The sequence below is a fragment of the Mastigoproctus giganteus genome, chromosome 5, assembly GCF_048544385.1.
Source record: "Mastigoproctus giganteus isolate SK-2022 chromosome 5, ASM4854438v1, whole genome shotgun sequence".
Classification (NCBI taxonomy): Eukaryota; Metazoa; Arthropoda; class Arachnida; order Uropygi; family Thelyphonidae; genus Mastigoproctus; species Mastigoproctus giganteus.
This window is the reverse complement of record NC_143579.1, coordinates 185,253,686-185,266,562: the sequence shown is the minus strand read 5'-3', so window position 1 is coordinate 185,266,562 and position 12,877 is coordinate 185,253,686. Positions and strand designations below refer to the sequence as shown.

General features: G+C 34.4%; 1 protein-coding gene across 3 annotated transcripts in view; it reads left to right on the top strand.

The window, feature by feature from the left end:
- The window catches only part of LOC150085924 (cytochrome P450 3A24-like), a 120,168-nt gene that overhangs the window by 36,044 nt on the left and 71,247 nt on the right, over nt 1-12,877 (top strand). For all 3 annotated transcript variants that reach the window (XM_090373584.1, XM_090373583.1, XM_090373582.1), the window contains exon 6: nt 9,088-9,176. In XM_090373584.1, coding sequence (XP_090229710.1) covers nt 9,088-9,176 — 89 coding nt within the window. The remainder of the gene's footprint in view (nt 1-9,087; nt 9,177-12,877) is intronic.

Here is a 12,877-nt window from a genome sequence, read left to right as displayed (position 1 = left end):
AAATTAGTGCTATCTCTCATATCTAATTATTTATGCACCCTGGTTTCATGTTTTACTGCAGTGTCTGACTGGCATTCAGCTGTTGGAATATGTGGGCTTTTTATTTCAGAGTTGATGAGAACGATGCTAGCTATGTAACAATGTATTCTTCTCCCTACCAAATACAGAGGATGCGGAAAGGTCAGGGAATGACCACTGCATATTCCCGGAGCAATATGGCCTTAGTTGCTAATGCTCCTAAAAACCAAATAACAAACAAACAAACATTCCTCTCCCTAATGCAGACAGTGATAAGAAAAAAAGTCAGTGCACATGCAGAAGGCATGTCAGATGGAATGGCATATTTTAAAATGCCCTTTCCTTCCTTCCTTCATAAAAATAATAATTAAAATCATAACTTTTCAATATAAAAAATGTATTTTTCACAATTGTGATCCTAATAGATTGAAAATAAAGGTGGCATCGAAAATAGAATTATTTTTTGCCAATTTCTAAGGTTATAAAATGGGTTTACATTTTTCTAGCGTGCAGCTGTTCCTTGAAAAAAAAAAAAAAAAATTGCCAGCTAGATGAAAAATCATTCGAGTATATTGCTCTGTGTGTATGTGTGTTTTCATTTATGTGTATATATACAAATATACTGTATATTCCATGAATATGTGTACGCAGTGCAGGAGGTCAGTGGGAAAAATATTAAAAATTGAAGGGTTTTTGTTTTTTTTTTTCCCTTTAATTGCTGCTCATTGCCACAATTGTGATTCTTGCCAAAAATCTACAGTCTCATATGTTCATGTTTTTGGGAAAGGATAAAACAATTCACAGCACCATACATTACAATACTAGAATTTGAATGTTGCCATTCAGCAAATGAATGAATGTGTATAATATTCTGTATATTTTAAGGTTTTTTTTGGACAGAATTTTTATCCTTTGTGTTGTGCATATTTTTAAGAGATGCATGCAATAAATTCAGTCAGATCTTGCTTGGCTCACAGGAAATTCTCTGTGAATCTACTCGATATAGTTATCTTACTCTATATATTATCTTTTTAATAAAAAATTATTATTTTTTTAAAATCTTACTGATAACAAAGTTCTCTATTAATGCTTTACTTAATGATGCTGTTATCTCACCAGCTGTACTCAACAGAGCTGCATGTGGTGAGATATGAATGGTGCTCATTTGAGCTGAAATTTCTTTACATTTATTGCTTAATAATACATCTCTTGCAGAGCTTGATAAATTCCAGGCATCAGTTCACTAGTGATAATATCCTAGTACTTATTCTTTATAGTAATATATATATTTTTTTAACATTTTACCTATGTTTCTCTGCATTTTATCTCTGTTTTATCTGCACTATTATGTAGATAAAACTAGCCATATGGCATTCTTGTTGTGGAAGCAAGTGGTTATGTAAACATTGGACTTAATACTTCTTTGAATATCTGCTCAAATTTCTCAGTGGAATTCATGTGATTGTTGTTGCTAGAATGAAAGTGCAATATATATACATAACATTTTCAAGTTTCTTTAGCATATACTAGTTTTTCAATGATAACTGAAGTATATTTTAATTTGTGTACCACAGAAACAACCATGAAAAGGGCAACAACTGATGAGAAAGTGTGAAAATGAAATCATAAATAAAAAATGTATTTGTTATGCTAAAAAGGCAACATTCAAAGACTGCTTGCTCATCAGCTGGAACAGTAATTTAAATGGTAGCAGCTGCAGAAGACTTAAATCTGAATCATCTTTCAACAAATCAGCTGTAGTACAAAGAAAAAGAAATTAAGAATTACAGCTGAATGAACTGAAAGTACCTGAATTTGATCACAGCACCAGTTATTTGTTCCAACAATCAACTATCACTGGCTGAAAGCAAATTTCTGCATAGCTCCCCTGTAATCATCCTTTCTCAGTTTAAATTTGTTTTCCCTTGTTTGTGTTTCTAAGCAAGAGTAAGGATGCCATCAGCATTTAGTTTACTCAATCCATCTAAAGCCTTGAACACTTGAATCAGGTCTCCTTGCAGGTGCCTGTTTTTTCTGAAGTTTTTTCTCCTTGCAGGTGCCTGTTTTTTCTTAGCACAAAAAAACTGAAGTTTTTTGTGCCAAGTAACCTTTTATGTCCTTGACTAATCCGGTTACTCTTCTCTGCACCCATTCTAAGAGATCCACATCCTTTTTAAAATGAGGCTTCCAGACCTGTATGTGATATTTAAGATGTGGCCTAACCATTTCCTTATACCAGCATTTCCCAAACTGTGTTCTGTGGAACACTAGTTGGAACACTAGTCTCACGTGAGATGTAGTAGTAGTGGCATGTGATGCATCATCCAAAAAAAAAAAAAAAAATTTACAAAACAATTCCCTCTAAATGTTTGTCCAGTTCCTCCTTAAATTTATTTAACCTATCAACTTCCACAATGACAGATGGGAGTTTCTTCCAGCAATTAACCGCCCGCTGACTAAAGGCAAATTTCCGCATATCTATTCTACATCTGTCTTTCCTCAATTTGAATTTATACCCCCTTAGGTTCGTAATCTGAACAAGTGGAAGAATCCCATCAGAATTCAGCATGCTCAACCCATTCAATGCCTTATACACCTCAATCAGATCACCTCTCAGGTGCCTAGTCTCCAGCTGCTGCAATTTGCAGAATTTAAGCCTCTCTTGGTGAGAGGATCCCTTCATTCCCCTCACCAATCTTGTTGCCCTTCTCTGTATATGCTCAAGCAAATCTACATCCTTTCTAAAATGAGGCCTCCAGACCTGTACACAGTACTCAAGCTGTGGCCTGACCATTACCTTATACAGAGGGACAATTGCCTCCTTTTCTCTGCTGGCAAAATTCCTGTATATCATTGATAAAATCCCATGACCTGCCCTGGCTGCCTGTCTACATTGTAGATTTGCCTGAGCATATACAGAGAAGGGCAACAAGATTGGTGCCCTTCTACGTTTCTCTGGGGTTACTTCTACCCATATGCAGTACTTTGCATTTGTCAATGTTAAACTTCAGTTGCCACTTCTCAGCCCATCTGCCGAAATTCTCTAGATCCTGTTGCAGTAGCACACTGCCATTACTGTCATTAACAACCCTGCCAACCTTTGTATCATTTGCAAACTTCGATACTAAGCCTGATATACCTTCATCAATATCATTGATAAATATACAAAACAACAGTGGACCCAACACCGAACCCTGTGGTACTCCACTAATAACATTAGTCCACGAAGAGCAGCACCCATTGATTACCACCCCTGTCTTCTCCCTCTTAACCATCCTTTTATCCATTGTAGCAACTTACCCTTAATACCATTCTGCTCAAATTTGTACAGTAGTCTTCCATGTGCAACAGTGTCAAAAGCTTTCCTGAAATCCAAGTATATATATCAAAATTATTTTTTGAATCCAGTTCCTTTGTAACCACATCATAATATCCAATCAAATTTGTCAGACAATACTTTCCCTTAACAAACCTATGCTGGGTCTGAATTATTGCTGCAGTCTTGTCTAAATGACCCTGCAATGCATCTTTAACCAGTGACTCCATTATTTTACCCGGAACAGAAGTTAAACTAACTGGTCTGTAATTACTCATGTCACCCTTCGATCCCCCCCCCCTTTGTGAATTGGGGATACATTTGCACATCTCCAGTCCGTGGGTACCTCCCCTGGGTCTAAGATGTTCTCATAATTATGGCTAAGGGTTTGCTTACTTCCTTTGCTGTCTCTTTTAATATAACTGGATAGCCATACACCTCAGGTGCCTTTCTTATGTTTAACTTCAACAATTTCTCCTCCACTTTGCTCTCAATTTTCCTGAAAGAAGGAATTGTTAGTTTGATTGGGGAAATGTAAATTATCTAGTTTAATAGCAAATTTAATTTTATATCTTAATCTACTTATAAAATATTGTAAAAAGCCCTTTTAGATTACTTTAAAAAAAGAAGTGAGTAAAATAACCATCTTTAGAATGGACTTACAATAAAGCTCTCTACTTTAAAGAAGTGAAAAATAGAAGTTGATTGTTTTATCTTGAAATGAACAATATATGGTTATTCTGTAAAATAATGATACATGGAAATATTAAGAATAAGTAGAAAGCATTCATCACGTGAATAATTAAAATGTTAATTTATTGCTAACTGATTAAAAAGTTAACTTGCCACATAAGCAAAGTAGATATACAGGCATACCTCGGTTAACGTTACCTCTGATAACGAAGCTTCGATATAACGAAGTCGGCAATTTCAAGCCCCATTTAACATAAAAAATATATATTCCAGTTTAATCACCTGAAATCTAAACAAACTGAAGAAATTACGGAAACCTTTGGGGCTTCTCGTGGTTGGTTCGAGAAATTTAAAAAACGGGCCAGGATTCATAGTGTAAAATTAACAGGAGAAGCTGCAAATAAGTTTTCAAAAAAACTAAAGGAAATAATTGAACGTGAAAATTTTCCAAATTTGGTGTTCAATGTTGACGAAAGCGGTTTGTTCTGGAAACGGCTACCAACAAAAAGCTTCATATCTATTGAAGAAAAATCAGCTGCTGGGTTCAAAGCAGCCAAAGACCGTTTAACGTTACTCTTTGGATCAAATGCCTCTGGCGATTATAAATTAAAATTGTTATTAGTATACCATTCAGAAAATCCGAGGGTGTTAAAAGGTAACATAAAAATGAATTCACCTGTAATATGGAAAGCAAATAGAAAAGCGTGGGTTACCAAGGAGTTATTTACTGATTGGTTTGTTAACCACTTTTGTCCTGAAGTAAAACGGTATTGTCAAAAAAACAACTTTGAAGAAAAAGCTCTTTTGTTGTTAGACAATGCTCCGGGACATCCTACTGATCTTAACACGTTGCATTCCTGTCATGCATTCCTGTCAAAGTTGTGTTTCTTCCAGCAAACACAACTTACCTGATTCAACCATTGGATCAGGGAGGAAAAGCATCATTTAAAGCTTATTATCTGCGTCGAACATTAAGCAGTTTAACTGAACTAGAGGATAAAGAGGAAATGACAGTTAAAACTTTTTGGAAAAACTTCACCATTAAAAACGAAATTGAAAACATTGATAGTTCTTGGAAAGAAGTCACTAAGAAATGCTTAAATGGAGTTTGGCGCAAAATATGGCCAGAAGTTGTACTAGAAGAAGAAAATAACATCCAAGAAATTGGAAATGAAGTTATCCAGATGGCTCAATCAATAGGTTTCGAAAATGTCAATGAAGAGGATGTTAGAAATTTATTGAATGCAGAAGGCAATGGTTTTTCAGTGGAAGATTTAGAAAACCTTGTTAGTAATGAAGACGAAGTTAAAGAAGTTCCTGCCGAAAAAGTGTTAACAACCAAAGATTTAAAAAGGTGCTTAAATGACATTGAAAACATTAAATTTTTTTAGTGAAAATGATCCTGATTTAGGAAGAAGTATTATTGTTAAGCGATCAGTGTTAAATGCAATAACTCCGTATAGGCAATTGTTAAATGAAAGAGAAAAAGAGCATAAACAATCAACTTTAGACTCGTATTTTAAAATGTGATTTCACTTTGTATATAAGTTGACTGTTTATTTAATAAAACTTTTCTTTGTCCGAAAAAAAAGCTTTTCATTTTCTTTACGTAAGAACGTATCCCTATTCTGGCCATAGTATTTTTACCTCTGAAAACGAAGTTTCGCTTAACGAAGTAATTTCGTGGAACGCATCCTATTCGTTATTCGAGGTATGCCTGTATTGTGGTTGAGTTGGTAAACTCTGTAAATCCCAATCAATTTATTTCAGCTATCCAGTAATCTATCTGTGTATTTTCCTATTCTTAATATTTCAGATCATTTTATGCATAAAACTAAAAGAAACAATATTTTTCAGGCTGAATTTCTTGGAACTTAGAGATTTGATAAAAGTATCAAATGTATAAGTCCCAAGTATCCGACAGTTTTCCAATCGATTTTATTAAAGAATTTCTATAATTTTGCTGACTTCATTTCACTTTCTGATATAAAGAGAAAAGATGAAAACAGATCTGCTTGGATATACCAAGTTATTATTAAATCAAATATGACAAAGTATTTCCCAGAAGTGGAGACTGTATTGCAGCTGTATTGGTTGCTAATAAGTAAATCCAGTGGAGAATTCTGTGATTTAGCAAGGGTCAGAAATGTCCTTTTATCTCAGTTTTATCATGGCTTGAACATCTTTGCAAGTCTTGGGTTAATCCACAAGGCTTTTAACATATAATCCCTCCTATCGTGTCTAGGCAGAATTGCACACATAGACATTGTGGCCTAGCTCGCGGAATTTTCTCAGCATGGTCCTATATTTTTCCAACAAATTGTCAGATCGTGTACGTTTAATATCATTAGTCCCCACATGAATAATAATATTCTCTTTACCCCCCTTAAAATCTGACAATCTGTTGGTGACATTAATAGTTGCTCCCAGCAGACATACCCTGGTTCTACTCCACCTATCCTTATTACAAAAAATATTCCCCATTTCCCTGACAATGGAGTCTCCTAATAAAACAATGTCCTTTTTAACCAGAGTAGTTTGCACTTGGTTTTTCTGTTTTGAGGTCTGAATCGGGTGTGCATCACTTGGTAGATTGCTGGAGTCTTGTCCCTGATGAGCTCCCAGATGCATTATTCTCGAGGGCAAGCACCCATTTTTTCAGGGACTCAAATTGTTCCATCAGTGCACCAAATTGTAATTTAAGATCGGTGCACTCCTTACATCGATCACAAAGAAAAGAATCCCCAGGTGAGCTGTGATTAGTCACCAGGTCGACCTTGGAAAACATTCCACAGGTTCCGCAACGGATTAAATCGTGACTCATCCGTAAATTGCCATTGGCTATTTCCGTGTGAGGCACGATACCCTGTGACATGTTGATACAATTACTGTGACATGTTGATTAGTATCTACATACTAATTGATATTGCTGTTCACTGACATTTTTTGGGGGGTTGTAAAATTTAAACAAAAAGATAAGCAATCAATAACAAAGAACATGACATGCACAAATTGCAACTAATACGATACTCGAAAGTAAGATATGGAGTCACAAGTTTACAAAGCTTCAAAAATAGGAATGAAGAGAAGATTCTGAAAATTTATTTATGTTTTTTATATGATTGAAGATTTCATGGAAGGGGAAACACATTTCACCATAATAACATAAAAATCCACAGAATTCCAGAAATTTTTATTATCACAAATGCAATAAGATTGAGTTTACTATCATTTATAATAGATTGCACTAACAGAAAAGCCCAATAAACTGGAAACTGCAAATTTTTTTTATTGTTTTATGGTAGTGACCTCCAGAAATGTGCTTTAGAAAAATATCACCAAGGCATTCAAAATTGATTTTTATAACTGAACATATGATAACAATGAAAATGTAGTGCATTTTAATGATTTGAAATTTGATTCTATAAAGCTGCTGACTCTGCTAACCAGTGATCATGTTAACTGGTGCCTACTTATTTCACTTTACGATGGACTTATGATTTTCTCTGATCGGACCGTGTGGTCCTTCCTCTCAGTCAAGTAGCAGTGTTTTTAAACGTGTTTTTCATATATTTTGTTTTTGCATCCTTTAGTTGAAGTGATTTTTTTTTTTTTTTGGGTTGTGCTTATTTGACATAAATGTACTGTATTGAATTCGTGTACGTACAATGTTGCGTGCGTTCATTCATGTTCATTGTGGGCATTCATGTAAAAGAACAAGAGATAAATAGCTTAGTTATATAGCAAAAATTTCAGCTTCTGAGGTCTTGTAACGAATTATCAAAAAGCAATGTGTTATATTGGGTTCAGGTTGCGATGGTTCACATTATGATATTTTTAAAATGGTGTCTGGAATGGATTAATATCATAAAGCATGGGTCCGCGGTATTTATAAAGTAGTAGTTGCTGCACATTAAATAGCTTGAATTTTCTGAGATCTACCAAAATAACTTTGTTCTTTAATTCTACTTTAACTGGTTGCTCTTATTTGATTTATCTTCCTCTCATACATATCAGATAAATTGAAATATAACTGAATTGTTTTACTATCTTTTTCCAGTAAATATATGAAATATTTTTATTATAAAAAATGTTCATTAACTGAATAAAATTTTTTTTTTCTTTTTTCGATATTCTTATAAATTTTTAAAATGCATTTGGTGAATGCATGATAAGTACATATTATGTTAAATATACAGGGTGTCTCAAAAATACACGGCATAACTTCAAGAATGAGTTCCTCATATGTAGACAATAAAAATATTTTATATCAGCATAGTTCCGGAACTGCTTGGTTTCCGAGTTTTGAAGTTCTGTCTATGACACTTAACTGTTCACATCACCTTATAGTAATTGTTCAAAATGTCCACCTTCTGCCTGAATACAGGCCTCACATCGACGTCTCATGGACTCGCGAAGATGATGCCAAATTCCTGGCATGTTTCGCATTGTCTCACAACCTGCCACAATTCAATTGCGGAGCATTTCCACATCAGCTACCAGAGTCAAATACACCAATGACTTTAAATGGCCCACAAGAAGAAATCTAGTGGGTTTAAATCAGGGGCACGGAGGCCAGGCAGTTGGTCCACCCCTCTACTTCAGGAGTCGTAGATCTTGGTCATCCTTTGTCAACAGCACAAGGTGTAAAGGTCCCATGTTCACAAAGGTGGATACCTTTGTGAACATGGGACCTTTACATGGGACAGGAAAAGGATGGATACCTTGCAAAGGTTTTCCTGGCTGGACATCTTTGTTCTGGGAACCTTTCATGGTACAAACGACCAGCCTCCAGAGCATTGCCATCTGCCAGACCATACATAAAGTGCATATCCGCTTGCTCCTGATTTGAGTACATGGTCGGAATGGAAAACCACCAGATTCTGTCAGTACCTGAAGGAAATCACCTGCGGGAGATAAGACATTCCAGTTAATAACTCTGGAACCAAGCATTTCCGGAACTATATTGATATAAAATATTGTTATTGTCTACATACGAGGAACTCATTCCTGAAGTTATGCCATGTATTTTTGAGACACCCTGTATATTTCAATTTTAGATGATGCCTGTTATGACCGAATGTGCTGCGACTCTTTTGAACAATCTCTTGGACGCTGCCAAGAAAGGAAGAGCAGTTGATTGTAAGAGGTAATTATTTTTAACTTTACACATTTTTTTTTTTTCTTCTTGAATATAACTATAGGCATGGTTCCACCCCCATGCTCCCTTTCCTCTTCAAAACTGTGATAATGCAGATTTTCTCCTTAGTGTAAAGTTTGGTGATTTCTTTGTATTTTTATGCCTTGTTTGTTTAAATGTTCCACCACCCACCTTTTATGTTTATTAAAGTACTTTTGTGATTGCTATGAAAAAAAAATTTAAAAATTGATTTAGCTCACAAAACATCAAGCTTGTAGCAAATGGTTAATATAATATAAGAATAAAAATAAATTTTATTTTATCATTTTGGTCTCATAGTCTTGATATTTGTTTAGTTTCTCTTGTATGCATGCTGCAGAAATAGTCTATTGTTTAATGTTGTTTATAATATCTCAGAAGTGTTTTAATAATCTCCTTTCATTTTATTATGAGTGTGGGAATATTGACCTAGAAATAATCTTAGTCAAAATATGCAAGTGCTTTTAAAAAATATTGACCATGATATAGACAAGTAGTTTGAGGAATATTTGCAGTTTTCTGAAAGTAATAGCACTCCTGGAATGCAAGCCAATGTAAAGTATTGCCTCGTATTGTGTGGATGAAACAGCCAAGCAAATGAATCATTACACAATGAAAAACTTCATAAGCCATGAATGAGGCCACTGATGAATTTTTATATTTAAATAAATTCCTAAGAGTAAGCGAAGGAGAAAATCAAAGGGGACATTTTCATTATTCAAAAAGTTAGAAAATTTATGCAGGACAGTCAGTGTATTTGAAGCCACATTACACTCAATTGAAAAAGCAGTATGGAACCCTTAAAAGTCGTAGTCATTTTTTTAGGCAACACAGTATATAAATTACCCAATAATTGGCAGTATTTCTCACCATAAATCTGATAGCCATGAAACTAAGCCACTATCCTCTGAATTTAGCACATGCTTAAACTTAATGGAAGATGTTTTCTTCTATTGCTACAGTGCAATGATAATGTGGTCTTTCAGCATCCAAATTGTGAAGTTGAAATGAAACTATTTCTCTTAATTTTCTTTTCCAGTCAGAAATGGCGACAAAGATATTGATTTTTTTTTCACATGAAGCCATTGAGTTGCAACTAAATTACCTTTAACCATAAACTAGCACACAGGGTTCAGTGAGACTCTAGATAGTATTTCAGAAAATTATGCTCATCATCTACTTTGTCCAGATAGCTGAAACTTCTGATAGCTATTTTGAAAATATTTTCTTTGATTTTTCCACTTAAAATTCAAGAATTAAGTTAAACCTAATCATATGCATGTGTTGAATAGCATCTGTCATGTATAATTATTGATAGCGAACTGTTGTTACCAACCCATGCTTTCTGCCAATTGGTATTGCTTTGTGGCATTGAAGTACCATCTGTAATCAAACTGTTAACACTCATACTTAATATTTCATGCAGCAGGCATTCCTGTTATTGGCAATTAATTGCAAATGTTCATTGAAGTGTGAAAGTTTTTCAGTTTGCATTTCACTTGCCAACAGGTCTAATGGGAGTTTCAATTTCAAAAACTAATTAAAAATATATGTTCTTAATATAAGAAAATGGATTTTTTACAGTTGTGTTAATAAAAGATCGAAAATAAAGTTAGTATCTGAAAAGTGAACAATTTTTATTTATTTTTTGCTGATTTCTCAGATGCTCATATGTGGTCAAAGTCACCATGCACACACACACACACACACACACACACACACACACACACACACACACACACACACACAATTTTTCACATGACTGCTGACATTAAATTCACAGAAAAGTATATGTACATTTCTCATTTGGTAAATGTGTAATCAACATCTTGCATAACTCATTTCCACTCCACATTTGAACAAACATGAAACATATATGGAAAAGTAATGACACTAGAATAGAATACTAGGTATACTTCAGATGTAATATAATCAGAATTGTATGTTATAATCAAAATAGTTGAAAAGAAGTTTGACATATTTGAATGTACAGTGCACACCACTTATTGTGAGGGATTATAATATTATTATCCATCATAATGATAATATTATCATTCATTATGTTTATCATTTTTACCAATCAGATATATACAGATGTATATAAAAAAAATGTTTATTGTAATCAGCACTTCAGTTCATGTTTCACTTTTTTTTTTTTTTTTTGCTTTATTGCAGTTTATGCATGTGCAGTGGAAGTGATTAAGTAACATCCCGATTTGTTCTTGAACTTTAACATGTGTGTTAGTTATTTAGCTGTTGTTTCGTGCATTTCGTATGCGTTTTAGTGTCATTACTCTTTGAAAGAAAGTGCTGTATCTGTACTCCTACCAATATGACTGTTTTTAATGGTTTATGTGGATTTCCAGAAACATTATGACAGTTTCATTTGTATTGATGACTTTCTCAAAGTAGTGGACAGTCAAATTAAAGTATTTTATTAGTAGTAAAGTAGTATTGGTAGTGGCAAATTATGAAATAAAGCAAGCTTATACAGCATCAGCAAAAAAAAATTCAGTTTCATCTAACCGTCCCCTCCAATACATTATCTAGTTCTTCCTTAAATTTATTAAAACTATCCATTTTCACAACAACGGATAGTTGCTTGTTCCAGCAATCAATCACACATTGTTTGAAGGCAAACTCCTCCCCATCTATTCTGCAACTATCCTTCTTCAGTTTGAATTTATTCTCCCTCATCTGAGGAAGAGGGGAGAATCCCATTAACATTGAGTTTTCTCAAGCCATTCAAAGCTTTAAATGCCTCAATCAGATCACCTTGTAGCTGCCTAGTCTCTAGACAATACAATTTGCAGAACTTGCACCTCTATTGGTAAGACTACCCTTTTGTTCCTTTCAACAACCTTGATGCCCTTCTCTGTACCCATTCCAGCAGTTCAACATCCTTCCTGAAATGAGGCCTTACAGTACTCAAGATGTGGCCTGACCATTGCCTTACACAATAGATAATCATCTCCTTATTCCTGCTAGCAAAGTTCCTGTATATCATTGACAAAACCCCATGAGCTGTCCTGGCAGCTCAGATAACTTCATATCTGATTGCACAATTACCCCCAGAACTCTCAATTTTCCACTATTGAGAGTAGTACCACCCGGTTGGCATTACTCTGGGATTACTACTACTACTACTACTACCACCCATACGCAGACATATTTGTCAATGTTAACTTCAATTACCATTTCTCAGTTCATCTTCATTTTTCTAGATCCTGTTGCAGTGTCACACCTTCATTACTGTCATTTACCACATTGCCAACCTTTGTATCATCTTCAAACTTAGACATTAAGCCTCATATACCTTCATTAATATCATTAATAGATACAAAAAAAAAATAACAAACCTAACACTGAACCCTGTGGGACTCCACTAATAGCATTAGTCCACGAAGAGCAGTGTCAATTGATAACCACTCTATCTTCTTCCACCCAATGTAAGTGGAAGAAGATAACTTGTCCTTAATACCACACTACTTCAATTTGTACAGCAGTCTTATGTGCGACATCATCCTTTTTTTATGCTATTATTATTAATGAACACAATTATCCATAAAAAATAGTGTCAAATGATAATGGCATTGCAGACAAGTCATTTTAATGGAATTATGCTGAAATAAGAAAAATAATAATAACAAACAAGGAACTTGAAGGTCTTT